At 40.5% G+C, this 18,370-nt stretch overlaps 2 protein-coding genes across 2 annotated transcripts; one reads left to right on the top strand and one right to left on the bottom strand.

Annotated features, from left to right (window-relative positions):
• Positions 1 to 163: 163 nt before the first annotated feature.
• On the top strand, positions 164 to 1,768 carry tmem220 (transmembrane protein 220). The gene is made up of 6 exons (XM_059557387.1): positions 164 to 369; positions 504 to 533; positions 618 to 678; positions 1,082 to 1,205; positions 1,300 to 1,359; positions 1,459 to 1,768. The coding sequence occupies exons 1-6, from the start codon at positions 274 to 276 to the stop codon at positions 1,589 to 1,591; spliced, it is 504 nt and encodes a 167-aa protein (XP_059413370.1). The 5' UTR covers positions 164 to 273; the 3' UTR covers positions 1,592 to 1,768.
• A 5,396-nt stretch (positions 1,769 to 7,164) lies between these two features.
• Positions 7,165 to 18,305, bottom strand: LOC132149619 (uncharacterized). Its single transcript, XM_059559009.1, has 14 exons — positions 18,248 to 18,305; positions 10,747 to 10,857; positions 10,478 to 10,570; positions 10,323 to 10,373; positions 10,054 to 10,167; positions 9,786 to 9,935; positions 9,587 to 9,667; positions 9,394 to 9,492; positions 9,115 to 9,261; positions 8,729 to 8,830; positions 8,302 to 8,400; positions 7,728 to 7,762; positions 7,563 to 7,622; positions 7,165 to 7,448 (listed from the first exon to the last, which is right to left on the bottom strand). The coding sequence occupies exons 2-14, from the start codon at positions 10,784 to 10,786 to the stop codon at positions 7,290 to 7,292; spliced, it is 1,230 nt and encodes a 409-aa protein (XP_059414992.1). The 5' UTR covers positions 10,787 to 10,857; positions 18,248 to 18,305; the 3' UTR covers positions 7,165 to 7,289.
• Positions 18,306 to 18,370: the final 65 nt, after the last annotated feature.

Below are 18,370 nucleotides of genomic sequence, written 5' to 3'. Positions count from 1 at the left end.
TTATAATCATATTTTATTAGTGGTTGGTTTCAGTGTATTAATTAATTTATTAATTAAATTTAAACATTCATTCATTCATTTTTGATGTTAATCTAAATGTTAATCTAAATGACTGAATGAATCATAGTGTCATGGACTTCATTTCCCACAATTCCTAGCTTTGTCCCGTGGGCCGTCAATATCATATCCGGAAAACCGTACAGTTATAAAGTCCAGTGTTTCGTTTCAGAGAAATCTTGATAAACTTATTTGAATAAATGCACAGGAGTCCAGATGAAGAACAGGATGAGTGTCTCGTTCTCTCAGATCATCTGGAGAGTTTGTAATTTATTCATGTCAGTGTTTTTCTCGCTGGCTACTTACGTGCAGGTAAATGTTACTTTCAGCTTTATTTGCACACACTGAATGACCGATGATCATCAGATGAAGCTCTCGTTTATGTACATACGGAGTCATCAGAGATAATTAACAGTTTAATCGCTGATTTTTTTGATTATCTACAGATAAATGATCCGGATGCTGTTTTGTGGATGGTAAGACTCAAATGAGAAACATTTCTGCCGCTTTAAACACATGTATGCTCCTTATATAAGTTAATTCTGTGTTTGTTTCTGCAGGTCGGTTATTCAGTTCCAGCTGGACTGTGTTTTCTGCTTTTCTGTCAACCACAAATAACAGGTAAGAAAGTGAAAAGTTAATCAGAAATCAAAATGAGACTCGAAGCTGCCATCTAGTGGAGGAGAAATACATACAAAAATAACACGGTCATAATGGAAGTATAATAATTGCATTTGTTTTACATTAGATTTTGGTATCGTCTGATAAAATACATCATAATGACAATGGTATCCAATATTTAGCTCATTTATTTACCAGATAAAGCACAATGTTTTGCATTAAAAAGTCAAAACAAATATGTGTACAAACAAATTTAGGGATGTAAAAACACTCTATTCAGAAGACATGAGACAAGAGTTTAGTCTGCATGTATTTTTGACACAAAATGCCAAATTCTCAGACGCCGTAAGAGATTATGGTAGATTTTAGAGTTATAAATTCATGTGTGTTATAACCATTCCAGAGTCACACTTCTGGAGGAGAATAGCTGATCTGCATGTGCTTGTAGCCTCTACGTTTGGAGTCATTCTGGGCTGGAAACTTTATAAAGAGGGAATTACAGACATTTTCCAGCAAGAGGAAGGAAGGTAACAACAATTCAGAGGAGTTTTGACTAATATTCAGTTACATTAGGAGAATAAAACCGATTTATTTCATTTATTGCATAATCGTTGCTGTTAGGGAATGTTCTGGACTCATGCTGACGGTTTTCTGGCTGCTGTTGTGTCGACATTCAGGAAGGTAAATGCACTAGTTTATGATTTGAATTATTGATTGTGAGTGGGTGTGAATGTTTCTCAGCTGTATTAGGATCATGAATGTGTGTGTTTGGTCCTGTAGGAGTTCTGTGGACTCTGTGAGGATCTGCACTGCTGTGGGAATCACTGTGTTTCCCTTCATCACATGGATCTATTACTACATGAACACAGAGCTGAGGAAACACTGGCCTGAACACTGTACGACTGCTCTCTGAGGAGAAGAAAAACACTCTAGAAACCACATCTCAACTCTGGATCAGCAGGACATACAGATGAACTAAACTAGGAAAATCACTTCTGTTTGTAGCTGTTGTGTCTTTAAATGGACTTATACTATGGCACAATATGACTGAAAAGAAATGTTGAATAAATAAGCTTTAAACATTGCAAAATAGACTCTCCAGACTGTTGAAGTTGGTTTACAGCTAGAATCAGGTAGTCTACAGCTAATTACAACTAGTCTTAAAAGCAAATCATCATTACATGAATGTAAAAAAAGAAATGATTCCACAATTATCAATTCATTTAGAGCTACTTAAAAAGCAATGGTGTTGTGCGTAATGAAAGGGACCTTTGCAAAAATAAACAGACTCGTGTGCACACACTGTTGTGAGGAAAAGTTCACAAGCAGTGTCACCACATCACGCATACTTTGTTCCCCTTACCCAAATAATAAAGGCTTTGGCCCCTATATTCCCCGACACAAATCACAAAAAAAGCACTTTCTGTTATTAGGGGCGACCCATGTCCTGGGTATTCTGAACAGGGGTGCAAATTTTACTGACATTGCTGCACCTCTAAGGAAGCGGACACACAAAGAAACTGCATGGTGCTGGTACCAGCTGAACCAACAATCATTTGATACCCTCAAAGCATGTTTGACCACCCCAAATGTCTTGTCATAGTATGATGTACTGTAAAAAAGCCGGTCACACTAACCAGCACGACTACAGAGGATGATGCTCAGATTACAGTTTCTACTACATCATTCTGGTGTACAAGAAGGACAAGCACATGTATTTTGCTGACACCCTTGAGCTCCAAACACATTTATCCCTCCAGATGCTAAAAGAAAAATTACACATTTGAGGTCATGTCTGTCTACATCTCCATCGCTTGACTGAAGGAACTCAAAAAGCATCCAGCAGAGGATGAGGGCCTACAGGCTCTCAGCACTGTGATTCAACAAGGTTGGCCAATAAAAGAACATAGCTTGTGCCCTGCTGTGTGTACTTTCCCTACAGATATGAGCTAGCTGTGGAAGATGGAATAGAGATGATAGGCAACAAGATACCTCACTCAAAACAGTCATTCCTCACTCATTGCAGAGAGAATACATTGGCACTTTCTCCATGACACAACATCCTCAGCTGTAATCAGGAAATTGAAGACAAAAAAAGACAAGGGCCACACATGGGCCATAGCCGGCCCAAATCTCAGCCAGTTAATCACCCTTAGCTGGCCCTGAACTGGGTCAAAACAGGTTTTATTATTGGTGCCAATTCTCAGCCTTAAGTAAACCAGAATCCCCAGATCTGAGCCACACCCGAGCCTTATGCAGGTGCTGGTCATATAATTAGAATATCATCAAAAAGTTGATTTATTTCACTAATTCCATTCAAAAAGTTAAACTTTTATATTATATTCATTCATTACACACAGAATGATATATTTCAAGTGTTTATTTCTTTTAATTTTGAAGATTATAACTGACAACTAAGGAAAAAAACAAATTCAGTATCTCAGAAAATTATAATATTGTGAAAAGGTTCCACATTTAAGAAACTTGGTGCCACACTCTAATCAGCTATTTAACTCAAAACACCTGCAAATACCTTTAAATGGTCTCTCAGTCTAGTTCTGTAGGCTACACAATCATGGGGAAGACTGCTGACTTGACTGTTGTCCAAAAGACGACCATTGACGCCTTGCAAAAAGAGGGCAAGACACAAAAGGTCATTGCAAAAGAGGCTGGCTGTTCACAGAGCTCTGAGTTGACGCACATTAATAGAGAGGCGAAGGGAAGGAACAGATGTGGTAGAAAAAAGTGTATAAGCAATAGGGATAACTGCACCCTGGAGAGGATTGGGAAACAAAACCCATTCAAAAAATGTGGGGGAGATTCACAAAGAGTGGACTGCAGCTGGAGTCAGTGCTTCAAGAATCACTAAGCACAGACGTATACAAGACATGGGTTTCAGCTTCGCATTCCTTGTGTCAAGCCACTCTTGAACAACAGACAGCGTCAGAAGCATCTCGCTTCAAAAAGGACTGGACTGCTGCTGAGTGGTCCACAGTTATGTTCTCTGATGAAAGTAAATTTTGCATTTCCTTTGGATATCAGGGTCCCAGAGTCTGGAGGAAGAGAGGAGGGGCACACAATTCTCGGTGCTTGAAGTCCAGTGTAAAGTTTCCACAGTCAGTGATGAAAAAAGACAAGGGCCACACATGGGCCATAGCCGGCCCAAATCTCAACCAGTTAATCTCCCTTAGCTGGCCCTGAACTGGGCCAAAACAGGTTTTATTATTGGTGCCAATTCTCAGCCTTAAGTAAACCAGAATCCCCAGATCTAAGCCACACCTGAGCCTTATGCAGGTGCTGGTCATATAATTAGAAATCAAATTACAAATCAACCAATAAAGAGTGTATGTATAAAGTATACAGTCTATAAGAGAAACGTAACAGATAGACACATGTAACTTAATGATAAGAAGTTATTACAGACGTGATAAAGAGCAGTACCACAGTAGTCCAAATGAAGATGCATTTCAGTTGCAGTCCTCTCTGGCAGAATATAATAGTAGTGCGAGGAGCAGGGCATAAGTTAAGTTGTTAAACGCTTATGAACACTATCCTGATCCACTCCGTCAAAACACACACCACCGGAAACACGGCATGTGCAATCTGTGACGAACCAGCCAGAGCCAATGAGTGTTTGATATCGCTGTAAAACTTCTTAACGGCAAATTTTTTAATTGTTACTACAGAGGAAGGAGATACATATCACCCATGAATGGTTTAAAGGGGGGTTACAATGGTGTTTCGTGTATTCAGAGTTGTTCACAGTGTTAAAGAGATGGATTCTCATGCTAAACATGGCCAAAGTTTTAAAAAATAATTTCGAAGAATGACTGAGATTTTCTGTGCCGAACATCTTCCGGGTTGGTACAAGTTTCGGCTGTTTTTTTTTCGATCGTTGATCTAATGATGTAGACGAGAACGGAAGTCCTTATATGAGCATTTCTGCCGGAAAAGCGCGCCCGCGCACACGTCGACCAGAGGAGAGCAAGACCGCGCACATCAACGCGCTTTAAAATCGTCGGCAGCGCTGCATAGGATTTGTTCTAGAAAGTCTCCAAATAAGTGCATTTTTGGATGTGAGGGAAAGTTTACCGTGTTCAGCTTCCCCAAGAACCCAGCGTTACATGAACAGTGGATGCAGTTTGTTTTTCCGGGGCAGCAACGGAGTGTAGCAAGTGCCTTTGTGTGTTCTGATCATTTGAGTGATTAATGTTTTATAAACAAGACCCAAGTCGATGCTGGATTTGCACATCAGATTTCTGTCTTTTGTTGGAAATCAGCACATAAGTGAATATATGTTAATGGAAACAACACGAAACATCATAGCTCCGCTCACGGCATGCCTCCAGGAGCTCGGCTCTTTCCGGAAAGAATCAGAAAGCTGTATATTTCTTTTATAAATATGATAAAACTAAAGACTTTTTGGAGATATGAAGGATGCAATACTACTCTATAAGTACTCAAGATTAACATGAGATTAGGTGAAACTGTGTATGTTATGTACCCTTTAAATTTGGATCTGTATCTCCCACCAAGCATCACATGGATACAGAAGATTTAAATAAAAATAAGACACTTTCATGATAATTTTATTTAATGTTTGTGCATGACAGCATACTAATAAAAATGATGTGCCCCCACTCTCTATTATAGATCAGTGTGTGCCCCATGGTAAAGCAAATAAATATTACATGATAATGGTTCAGTGATCTCTCTCTCTCTATTCATGTAAGGATTCTAAGATTATTTGTACCAAAAATAATATAACATTTTATAAAATTACAATTAAGTGCAGTTTAATGCAGTTGATTGATTTGCTTAATTTTGAAATGATGTTTTGACTTGCCATTTCAAAGATTATATTAAAACAATAATACACTTAATTAAAATGTATGTTATCATTTAATCATTTTCATGCGATATTGTATTCATCTTGTTTATCATGGGTCACATAATATGCTGCCAGATCTTGCCTGATTTGGGTCACATATCACTGGACTGATCTGGGCCACAATCCTCCCACCAACAATCGGCCCTCGTGTTGTTTGCCTGATCCACGGCGTGCCGTCATTGCCACACATTGCCCAGCTCTGGCTGAAAGGGTACATGCCATTGCCGACAGGAGGCCAGCATTGCCAGCTTGAGGCCACATTTGGGCCAAGTCCATTTGCTATGTGGACATTGGCAGAGGGACAAGTTGTCATAATGCAAACCAAAAGGATATGACCTCTTTGGAAAAGTAAAGGAGGTGGAGAAGGAGCCTCGGTCATACACTATCCAATGCAATGGGAGTACATACAGGAGGAACCAACAACACTGCCTTCCCGTTGCAGAATACCTGCTCAACATGTTTTTATTTCCGTATTGCCAGTATCATTCTTTGTTGATGTGTTTTCTTAATGCATACAGAGTATCAAAGGTTAAATTGCTATAATGGCTATTTGAGAACATTCTCTCCCTCCTTGTGCACATGTACTAGGAACACACAACCACTGTTTCAATGTGTGATGTGTCGTGTTTGTGACACAAGCTCTATTAATAAATATCCCACTCCCATGTGGCTGTCACTGCGTTTATTTATGGGACAAGCATGGTCATTATAAAGGTGTTTAAAACCAAATACATTTACTTGCACATATTTGGGAATCAGAATATCATACATTTCCTAATATAATTAACAGGTTTGTGAATATATTAAATAAAAAAAGAAAAATGAAGGGGTTCCTGATCACCTGTGTGAACATGCCATAGTCCTGTTGCAAGCTCACCTTCAGAAGCACCACAGAGGACTAAGAAACATCAGAGTATATGAATAAAAAACAAGAAACCTCATGAAGACAGAAACTGTGTCTCGAGAAAAAATAAAAAAGAACTTGCATGGGTACAGGATGTTTTAATGAAGTTAATCTACTTTTTAAATATACAAGTGCAGGTCTTTTTCCTAATTGTTGACATATAGTCTTGGAACCAAAATTTTCTTTGCTAAAAACAGAATCCTGCTGAGTGTAAACTCTACATGTGTATCGTCCCTCATCTTCAGCTCTCAGATTGTCCAGATGGAGAGAGAAGTTTCCATGTTGAATCTGATCAGTAAAGAAATGAGCTCTATCATGATAATCCTGCTCCTGAGACTCTGGTCGACTCTCACCGTCTTCATACAGATGAACCAGTCTCTCAGTCTGTTCTTATCCATGTTTATTTGTATTTTTGCTCTCTTAAAGCTACACAAACTGACTTATAAAATCTAATTAGATTCACATTCTGCATGCCACATGACTGAACTGGCAGCTTGTGCAGATCTTGTAGCGGTCATACCACATGGACTTTTAGTTTGTTTTCTTCCCTTGTGTCTGATTATTAGAGTTGACCTTCATGTCAGAGAATACACACATTAGTAGGAAAGATGCTTGTAATAACTGGGTGCTCGGAATAGGCCAAACTATCACATTGCTACCAAGTTTGATGGCTGAAAAAAAAAAAGGGCTTTTGGTTTTAAATTAACATTAATTTCTAGTATGGAACAGCTATTTCATTATAGTTTTGTCCATTTTTGGACAACCCATCAATAAAAATATGTTCAGTTGAATATGAATCTTATCTTTTTCTATAATTTACGTTCGTGTTTGAGATACCACTGAAACAGTTTCTATCATGTCCCTCCTATTAGCCTCCTCATCTTTATTCAGTAGAGGAATTATTTCATGCGATTCTGTGGTTTTCTGATGCTGGTTTAATCCATTGGTTGGGGTTTCTTCAGATCTTGCTGAATTCTGAGTTCAGGTAAAGAGATATAAAAATAAATTAAACTATATCTACATTAAAAAATTTTCATTGTAGGACAAGAATACACCTTATATCATTATATATCTTATAAAGATATTCACCTGCGAATCCCGGTTCTGGTCTGATCTGGTGACTAGAATGTCAGAAGGCCTTGCTGCTTCCTGAATAAGATTCGTAATATACAATGGGAGGCTTATTGAAAGCTAGATTAGGAAACAAGCTATGTATATTAAATATAAAGTACATTTCAATGCAGTGATACTAACCTGAAAACACTGCAGACACTTCATGTCTGAAATCCCTGTGTTAAGAGCAGTGAGAGGAGGATATTTTATAGTAAAGTCTCAAAGCGAAGACTAAAAATGGATTTGACATTCAGTTTTCACTTATCACTCATCATTCTCATTTGGTCATCCATTCCTGCTGATTATCAAGTTGAAATTGTTAAAAAATATACTGAATAAACTGCATGATTTGTAATAGTCAGTTGAGTTTGTTATTGCTGTTCATCCTTCATGTAAACGGAGCATCTCTCAGTGAATTAAATCAATGACTGAGAGTGTTTAAATTATGAAACACACACTGTTAATCAAACACCAACATGCATCACAATGTGAGAGATAACTGAATCCTCATCAGAATATAGACTCTTGACATTCCTTCTATAAACTGCTTGGTCAAGAGAGATAGATCATCAGTTGTCAGATTTTAAGAAATATTCAATTCATGGTAATTCCAATAAGAGTTTAAAATATTTTCTTGTAAACATATTGATGTTTATTTCATTAAACAGGTTAGAATTTGTAATGAAACCGAAGAAACCGCTTCAGTTGTACTTACAGGGTCCAAACATGAGTAAAATCAGCAGAGAAAAGGCAAAGAGGCTCTCAGAGGAAAAGACGATGACTCTCAGATCCCCCACTGCACGCTCGCCATTTACTGAGGATGAGCGCCATTACACAATCACACAGTGAACAAGAACAGCAACACAAGTTCATTTGAAAGTTTTGTGCTGTCAATGCATAACATATAATAATCGGTAACCTATCTGAGCTATCTCTGAAATCTGAACAATGTAGGGATATAGAAAGATGTCAGAAGGGTCCATTTACTGCCATATGAACACATGTGCAAGATTTTGAAATGTTTAGAATATTTAAAACAGAAAAAAAAGAAAGGGAAAAAAAAAGGTTTATCTGGTAGAAATGAATCTTTTATAAACATTTAGAAAAGGTTGCCGTGATGTTCAAGTGCTTTTATTCTTTACCTGTTTTCAGTATCAGTTCAGTCATCAGTGAACCAGAGTTCAGTACAACAACACCAACCGATCCAAACACATACAACATCTTTTTAAAGGTGATGGCTAGATCTGTAATACATGAAATATTACGTATAGTGTAAAAATTTTGTAAAATAGTTGATTTACAAAAGATATTTTAAGCTTAATGGATACATTTATATATGAATTAGTTTTTATAACGGGTATAGTCGTTTAACTGAAGTTGAAGTTTAATCTAAAATAAATACTAGATGGAATAAATATTGTGATTAATCTGTTTTAAGGTTATACTATATTAATTCAATTTCATTGTGTTTTTGTAAATTATAGAATGATCACATGAAAATAGTGGGGCATGCGTGTGTGAAAATTACCTAAATCTAAACGCATGTATTCACATGTGGAATTCAAGGTTGTAGTTTTCCCCCTATTTCCTGTTTTCCAACTGGCAATAAATATAATAATTGCGATCATCCACAGGGCTTGCTGAAATATAGCCATGCAGATCCATCCTGCACCATCTGTACAAAAAAAAAGTATCTTTTAATTACATAAAGATTGAGGTCATTTAATAAAACATATATGGAGCTTTAACTCAATAAAACAAGATAAAGAAGTTTTAACAATTTCCTTTATTAGAAATATAACTATACCTCTTTTGTTTGTCAGTATTGTGATGTAGAAAAGAATCATTACTGTATTCATGATAAACATGTAGATTATCCATGCTGTTTTATTGAGTAATTCTAAACCTGAAAAAGATGTTTAATCATTTTAAATGAGCTGACTAAATATGAACATGAAAATAATCATAACTACAGACAAAAGAATGCATCACATACTTACAGCTTTTCCCTCCCCGTAGTTTAAACAAACAGGAAAATGAGAGAAAATAGAAAACTGGGACAGCTATGGACACATAATACCCTAAAAAATAAGATTTATGTAAGATTTACTGACAGATAACACCTGTTTTGTAACTCTGTTTGTCTAGGTTAATTGTCAATAAATTGATTGTTCTCTATTAAAATGATGGGTCACTGACCTCCTCTGGCAGCTCCAAAAGCAAAGTACACAACAGCAAATTGCAATGAAGGAAGAATTAAAAAGATGAATCCAGATGCAATTGCTAATTGATCCCATATCCAATTACATATCGCTCCATGGCATGACATCTTCTTCTTTTGAGACAAAACTAGAAAATAATTATAATAATAATCCACGTTTTCTTCTATTCTTTGTTAGAAGTTATTAGTCACTTATGGCATGAAAATTAAGAGTTTCAAAGAACTTTGTATGAAATAGAAACTTACGGTAAATGATGCCGATGACAATAAACAGAATCATGACGCCATACACAGCCAATACCACGATTTTGTCAGACTTGGCATAATGTACAACTGATTCCCAAGCACGACGCGTAAGAACTAAAACAGAAAAATAAATCAATAAATCAAGCCTAAATGAATGACACACTATTTATAATGAGAAATTCAGTGGTTAGGAGATTAAACATGATCACTGGTATTAAACAGTTAGGATATTAAACATGATAATTGGTTAAATGTTTGTATTTACCAACCTGAAACATAAACTACTACAAAAATGACGATTTCTGTGAAAAGAGCTTCACCTGTAAAAAGAAACAGGTTTAAATGACATATCAATAATAAAAACATTTTGTATGCATGCATGCAAATTTAATGTTATGAATACATGTTACGGAAAAATCCAAACCTGACATCTTCTCTAAATATGGTGCGACATAAAGCAACATCAGAGGCCTCAGTATATAAAGAGCACAGCAAGAGACCGTCTCGTACAGAAAACCTGCAACACATTCAGATCCTTCATGAAAATGATTGGCTAATACCTTTAAAATATTGAGAGTCAAGTGGTCATGACACACTGCACTGAAACACACTTGTGAACAGAACTAATTTAATTAAGAAATCAGAATAATGTTGTTTTTGTAACAGTGTGATTAATAGATCTGAAAGACTCACCTTCAGTAACACCCCAGAAGACAAAGGCCACAGACATCATAATATTTGGAAGAAACACATGAAGATAGCCAAGAGTCCTGATACGTTTGTTCACAGCCGAGTCGCTGAGAGCTAGAAAAAATATGTACATTGATTACTTGTTTGAAATAGTTGATAACTTTAAATTTAGTTAATTGATTAGCAATAGCTATCAATTATCTTGATTTGATGCATATATAAAAAAATAACTTTTATTATCAAAATAGATTTTTTTTAACAGATTTAAGCGAGCAATAAGCTACAAAAGAGATGCTATATTGTGAATACATATATATATTAGGGGTGTAACGGTTCACAAAATTCACGGTTCGGTTCGATACAATACACTGGTGTCACGGTTCGGTACGGTTCAGTACGTTTTAGATACAGCAAAAAGAAAAAATTGGCAGATAAATTTCCTTGATTTTTAAAAAATGTTTTATTTATTAAAACTAACAAAGTATTTTTTACATTGAACAATGGTGGAGCTATTCTTTACCCATCTTCTATGGTGTTTTCTTAGCAGCATACTGTATAAAACAAAAACAGCTCCTTATAAAAAAAATGAAAATGTTATATTATTGTAGTAGTTATGAACAAATACAAAGATGTAACTTTTTATATGGAACTCTATAACTCTTTATATTGAGTGCGTTTTTACTCAATTGGTTCTCTATAGGCCTTATGTTTTTTGGAACAAAGCAGGAATTACGGTCTGGGCTCATGAAAAAATGGGCTCATGAATGAATATTCCAACGGGGCTCAATTACATTAAGCATGTTCTTAAAACCTACGTTTTCCACTACAGAGTAAGGCGCTCGCTCACTCAGTATGCGCTGAAGGCTCGTTGCAAAATGGCTAATGCGTTTAACAGACCAGAAATAGAAGATCCTCCAATAACCAACAGGTCTGGTGTTTGGGTGCACTTTGGATTCCCTGTAAGCTATAATGGTGATGATAGAATGAATGGTAAATAGTAAGGTCTCATATCCGCGGCTATAACGTGAATGTAGCCTTACCAATCGCCGTGGTGATGTCTTTTGCCCTGTTTGAATCCGTTGGAAATGTCTGTCTAAATGCTGCGGGGATAGTTTGTTGCATGTATGGTTCTCCTTTTTTCCGTCTTTTCCCAGATACTGACACACTAAGGTGATGTCGCGTAAATGAGTTGACATGTTTCACGTATTCCCGCTGGTGTTTTTTTTTTTTTTTTGTATTCCCGCTGGTGTACCCTAGATGCGACATATCGTTGTTTTTTTTATCCACCACTCTCTTGCCATCACCATTATAGCCTTCAGGGAATCCAAAGTGCACCCAAACACCAGACCTGTTGCTTATTGGAGGATCTTCTATTTCTGGTCTGTTAAACGCATTGGCCATTTTGCAACGAGCCTTCAGCGTGTATTACTGAGTGAGCGAGCGCCTGACTGAGTAGCCTAACATAAACATATAAGTTGGTGTTTTTTTCTTCTTCGGGGGTGTCAGGGGCGTTGCCTGTTACGTCGTTTGGGTTATTGGGCTACCTTGTTGAACGCATATTATATTTCACAATTTTTTTTTATTTTCCAAATATAATTAATTAGTCCAACGAACCGTTCGGTCCATAATGCGCACCGCGTACCGAACCGAAAGCCTCGTACCGAACGGTTCAATACGAATACGCGTATCGTTACACCCCTAATACATACAATCTGAATCAGGGCAGGCAGAGAACAATCGATAAACGTTAAACAGTCCAGGTCAAACCAAGAAGGCAGAATAAATGGATACAAACGCTCAAAAGTGACAGCCGGGGCAAATCAAGACTTCGCGGTGAGTAGGAGTGAGTGAGCTGCTTATATGTGTGTGTGTATATTATTTGCAGGTGTGTGTGTAATTAGTCCTTGGAATGCGGCAGGATGGGAATTGGAGTTCAATGGGTACAGTCAATATTCAGGTGAGAGTTCCCGCTGGTGGTGGGAAGGAGACAGTTTGGGAGCTTCCTTTGTAACAGAGCCCCCCCCCCCCCCCCCCCCCCCCTGCGAGCGGCTCCTGACGCAAGGAAGCAACCGACGCCGGGGTCTACCACGAGGTCGAGGGGCAGGTTTTTCTAGATGCGTCTGATGAAACTCCTCTGTGAGTGTGGGGTCGAGGATATCTCCAGCTCTGATCCAAGAACGCTCCTCCGGTCCGTACCCCTCCCAATCGGCCAGATACTGGAGAGTGCCACCCCGGCGCCTGGAGTCAAGCAACTTGTGCACTCGATACGCCTCCTCGCCGTCCACCAGAATAGGTGGGGGATTCTGCAGTCTGGCTTCATCCTCCGGTTCTCCTCCCGGACCACCAGCAGGTTTTAGAAGTGATACATGGAATGTTGGAGAGATACGATAATTAGTGGGCAGATCTAAACGGAACGAAACTGGAGTTATTTGTCTCAAGATTTTGAAGGGACCGACATACCTGGGACTGAGTTTTTTGCATGGGAGTCTGAGACGTAGATCTTTAGTGGAGAGCCAGACCCACTGTCCTGGGAGGTACGCGGGGCTGAGGCGTCGGTGTTGGTTAGCCTGCTGTTCCCGTCTTCTTACTGCATGAAGTAGATGGGTATGAGCTCTGTCCCAGACCTCCTCACTGCGTTGCAACCAATCTGTGACTGAGGGGAGGTCGGTGGGCTCGCCAGCCCAGGGGAACAAGGGTGGTTGGAAACCTAGCACGCATATGAAGGGGGTCTCCCCCGTAGCTGGCTTCATGAGAGAATTCTGTGCATACTCCGCCCAAAATAAGTACCTGCTCCAGTCCGTCTGTCGTCGTTGGCAATAAGATCGAAGGAACCGAATAATTTCCTGATTCAGGCGTTCAGTCTGTCCGTTGGACTGAGGATGATAGCCAGATGTGAGGCTAATGTTCACATTCAGATGTTTGAAAAAGGCAGTCCATACTCTTGAGGTGAATTGAGGACCCCGGTCCGAGACAATGTCCTCCGGTAAACCGTAGAAACAAAATACATAATTGCACATTAGTTCAGCTGTTTCAAAGGAGGTGGGAAGTTTTGGCAGGGGAATAAGACGGCAGGCTTTGGAAAATCAATCGATAATAGTGAGGATAGTAGTATTACCTTGTGAGTTGGGTAGATCAGTGATGAAGTCGATGGCGATGTGAGACCATGGGCGTTGTGGTGTGGGCAGTGGTTGTAGCAGTCCTGCTGGTAGTTGTCTGGGGGTTTTAGACATGCTGCAGATGGTGCAGTTCTGGACGAATTTGGTGGTATCAATTAACAGAGTGGGCGACCAGAATTGGTTCTTGAGCAGATGTGCTGTGGCAGTGATACCGGGGTGACCTGAACTGGGTGACACATGTACCTAGGTTAATAGGCGTTCTCATAGGGATCCTGGAACATAGGTGAGATTTGCGGGACATTCAGGAGGTGGCGGGTTCTGACGATTCAGGCTGTTAATTTCAGTCATGATGTCCCACTGCACAGGGGCAAGGAGAAGTTTTGCGGGAAGAATACTGTCATTGGCAATTGAGCAGACCATTTCCTCAGTTTGACGAGAGAGGGCGTCAGCCTTGGTATTTTTTTGAACCAGGTCTATACGTTACAGTAAACTGAAATCTTGTGAAGAACAACGCCCACCTTGCTTGTCTGGGGTTTAGTCGTTTGGCCGAGCGGAGATATTTGAGATTCTTGTGGTCGGTGAGAACTACAAATGGGTGTGATGCTCCCTCCAGCCAGTGGCGCCATTCCTCTAGTGCTAATTTCATGGCCAGAAGTTCACGATTGCCCACATCGTAGTTCCGTTCTGCTGCCGTTAATTTGCGAGAAAAGAAGGCACAGGGATATAACTTCGCTGGTGATCCATGGCGTTGAGAAAGTATAGCGCCTACCCCGGTGTTAGAAGTGTCAACCTCGACAATGAAGGGGTGGCCTGGATCCGGATGTCGGAGGATGGGCGCTGAAGTGAACCGAGTCCTTAGTGCATTGAAGGCCTGTTGCGATTCTGAAGACCAGGTTAATTTGGTGGATTGACGTTTAGTCATGGCAGTCAGAGGAGCGGCGATAGAACTAAAGTCTCTAATGAATCGCCGGTAGAAGTTTGCGAATCCTAGGAAGCGCTGCAACTCTTTGACCGTCCGAGGGAGCGGCCATTCCAGGACTGCCTTTACCTTCCTCTCATCCATTGCTACCCCCTCCTCGCTGATCACATACCCCAAGAAAGTGGTGCTTGTTTGATGAAACTCACATTTCTCTGCCTTTGCGTAGAGTTGATACTGAATTAGGCGTTGTAACACCGCTCTGACCTGACAAATGTGTTCCTCGAGGGAATTTGAGTACACCAGAATGTCAACGATGTACACGATTACTCCCCTGTTGAGCATATCCCGAAACATATCATTCATGAAGGATTGAAAGATCGATGGACTGTTAGCTAGGCCGAAGGGCATAACCAAATATTCATAGTGCCCACTAGTGGTTGAGACTGCAGTTTTCCATTCGTCCCCCTTTCGGATGCAAATCAGGTTGTAAGCATTGCGCAGATCCAATTTAGTGTAGTACTTAGCCTGGCAGAGTTGTTCTAGGGCTGCTGGAACCAACGGCAGGGGATAACGGAATTTCACAGTGATGTCATTAAGGCTGCGGTAATCGATGCACGGCCTCAGTCCTCCGTCTTTTTTCTTTACAAAGAAGAACCCGACCGAGGCAGGAGACGTCGAGGGTCTAATGAATCCTTTGGCCAGTTCTTCTTCGATGTAAGTTTTCATAGCCTCTGATTCTGGTTGCGATAATGGGAAGATCCTCCCCTTAGGAGGAGTGGCGCCGGGCATCAGATCGATGGCGCAATCAACTGATCGGTGAGCGGGGAGCTGTGATGCTTTCCTTGTACTGAAGGCTTCTGCTAGGTCTGCATATTCGGTGGGCAGACTTACTCTCTCCGTGTTCTGAACAGGTAGAGAAGAGTCAAGAAGGGGCGTCCGTGTGATCCTCGCTAGGCAGTGATTCTGACAGGTAGGGTCCCATTGAGTGATTTGCCCCTCCCTCCAGGAGATGTGTGGATTGTGTTTGCGCAGCCAGGGTAGTCCCAGAATGACAGTGTGATTGGGTGAAGGGATTACGTAGAACGTGATGTGCTCCGAATGAAGGGTTCCTATTTGGAGTTTTACCTCCTCTGTGACAGATAAAACTCTCCCCTCTCCGATGGGTCGGCCATCTAGCGCCTCCACTGCCAAAGGGAGATCACAAGGGGTCAGTTTGATTTTATGTTGCAGGGCAAATCCATGTGACACAAAGTTACCAGCTGCCCCAGAATCTAATAGTGCAGTAGTGGGAATAGCATAATCATTAATGGTTATGATAACTGGCAACCTTATGCTCGAGGAAGAGGGAGTGACGCGGGTACTGACACTCACCGTTCGGGGTTTAGATGATGGGCGAATCGAGCAAGAGGAGATCCTGTGTCCCGCCTGGCCGCAGTAAAGGCATAGTTGGTTCTGCATACGGCGTTCCCTTTCCTCGGGAGTGAGATGAGTAAATCCGAGTTGCATCGGCTCTGCTGCCGTGCTGGTGTCCGGCGGGAATAGAGACAGGGCTCGGGAAGGACGTCGTGAGCGGATTAAATTGTCAATCTGGATAGTAAGATCAATGAATTCACTCAGGTTTCTCCCCTCATCTTGGCAAGCCAGCTCTGACTGGAGGTCTTAGTTCAATCCCCTTTGGAACAAAAGTTTCAGTGTGTCCTCTACCCAAACTGTCTGGGCGGCGAGAGTTCGGAACGAGAGAGCATATTCAGCCGCCGTACTCCTTCCTTGTGCCAGTGTTAACAATTGATCCCCCGCACTTTTCCCCTCCGCAGGATGTTCGAAGACCTCTGGAAACTGTTGAAGGAAGGTCGTGAAGGTGGGAAATGAGGAGCCGTCTGTTCCCCAAACTGCGGTGGCCCAGTCCAGCGCTCTCCCGGTAAGTAGTGAGCACACAAAGGCAATGCGGCTAGAGTCTGTGGGGTATAGTGAGGGTTGCTGATTAACGAACAGCAAGCACTGAAGCAAGAACCCTTTGCATCGGGCAGGATTTCCGTCAAATTTCTCCGGGAATGCCAATCGTGGGCTTACTGGTGAAATTAGGGAGGACGTGGTGGGATTGGAAGCCGGGGCTTGGGGGGAGGCGTTTGCGGCCGCGGCTGGTGTTAGTTGTAACCCCTGCAGTGCCTTCACTAACTCATCGGTGAGGGTGGTGAGCCGATTTAGTTGGTGATGATGCAGGGCGAGCTGGGTCCCCTGTGCAGATAGCTCAGTGGAGAACTGCATTAATGCTGCTGGATCGCTTTGTGGCGAAGTCTTCTGTTGCGAAGCATCAGCAGAGGCGGGATCCATTTGCAGCTTTATTTCGATAGTCAGACAAGACAGGGTCAATCACCAGTAGATACAATGGAGAAGGCAGAGCTGAGACAGAACAAGATACAGGCACAAGATCAGGGTAACTCGCAAATAATCACAGGAACAGGTCAATCCGAATCAGGGCAGGCAGAAAACAATCAATAAACGTTAAACAGTCCAGGTCAAAACGAGAAGGCAGAATAAATGGATACAAACGCTCAGAAGTGACAGCCGGGGCAAATCAAGACTTCGCGGTGAGTAGGAGTGAGTGAGCTGCTTATATATGTGTGTGTATATTATTTGCAGGTGTGTGTGTAATTAGTCCTTGGAATGCGGCAGGATGGGAATTGGAGTTCAATGGGTACAGTCAATATTCAGGTGAGAGTTCCCTCTGGTGGTGGGAAGGAGACAGCTCGGGAGCTTCTTTTGTAACATATATATATATATATATTATTATTATTATTATTATTATTAAAATTAAATAGTTTATAAGATCATTCAGATCCTTCTGCCAGAAAAATAGTGCGTGAAAGTAAGCAAGAACTGTTCTCATGCACGTATTTGTTTTTGAACACATACTGTACACACAAGTTGGTTTTTATGGTTTATGGGGACTATAGGCATAATGGATTTTATTCTGTACAAACTCTAAACTTTCTATTTTCTAAACCTTAGCCCTCACTGGAAACTTTATGCACTTAGTATGTGTGTTTTCTTTTTAACCTTTTGAATTAGGGACACATCAGGCAGTGATATTGATAGTAAAGCGATTCTGCACTAATTGGCAATAGTTTATTTTAACTCAGAGGGAGTGTCAGCCACGTTAAAAAAGTTAACAGCTTAAGTCATTTGTGGATTAATGTGTATTAGAGACAAGAACCATTTAAAACGAATCAGTTTGATTTGGTGAACTGGTTCAAGAAGATCCGGTTCCATCGAGTGATTCGTTCGCAAACCGGATATCACAAACTGCTTTGTTTTGAACTCTCTCACAACAGACAATGAGAAGAGAAGACAATGAAGAATAACGTCGTAGTTTTTGCTATTTTTGGACCAAAATGTATTTTCGATGCTTCAAAATATTCTAACTGACCCTCTGATGTCACGTTGACTACTTTGATGAAGTTTTTCTTACCTTTCTGGACATGGACAGTATACCGTACACACAGCTTCAATGGAGGGACTGAGAGCTCTCGGACTAAATCTAAAATATCTTAAACTGTGTTCAGAAGATAAACGGAGGTCTTACAGGTTTGGA

The sequence above is a fragment of the Carassius carassius genome, chromosome 9 (genome assembly GCF_963082965.1).
Source record: "Carassius carassius chromosome 9, fCarCar2.1, whole genome shotgun sequence".
NCBI classification, from domain to species: Eukaryota; Metazoa; Chordata; class Actinopteri; order Cypriniformes; family Cyprinidae; genus Carassius; species Carassius carassius.
Note: the sequence above shows the minus strand (reverse complement) of the source record. Positions and strands in the feature narration are given on the sequence as shown.

Coding starts and splice junctions, on each gene's coding strand:
- tmem220 (XM_059557387.1), top strand. CDS start 274: ATGAAGAACAGGATGAGTGTCTCGTTCTCTCAGATCATCTGGAGAGTT. Junction 534..617: donor CGGATGCTGTTTTGTGGATG/GTAAGACTCAAA, acceptor TTGTTTCTGCAG/GTCGGTTATTCAGTTCCAGC. Junction 1,360..1,458: donor TTGTGTCGACATTCAGGAAG/GTAAATGCACTA, acceptor TTGGTCCTGTAG/GAGTTCTGTGGACTCTGTGA.
- LOC132149619 (XM_059559009.1), bottom strand. CDS start 10,786: ATGATGTCTGTGGCCTTTGTCTTCTGGGGTGTTACTGAAG. Junction 8,831..9,114: donor ATACATGCGTTTAGATTTAG/GTAATTTTCACA, acceptor CATGTATTACAG/ATCTAGCCATCACCTTTAAA. Junction 7,763..8,301: donor TTTACTCATGTTTGGACCCT/GTAAGTACAACT, acceptor CTCTTAACACAG/GGATTTCAGACATGAAGTGT.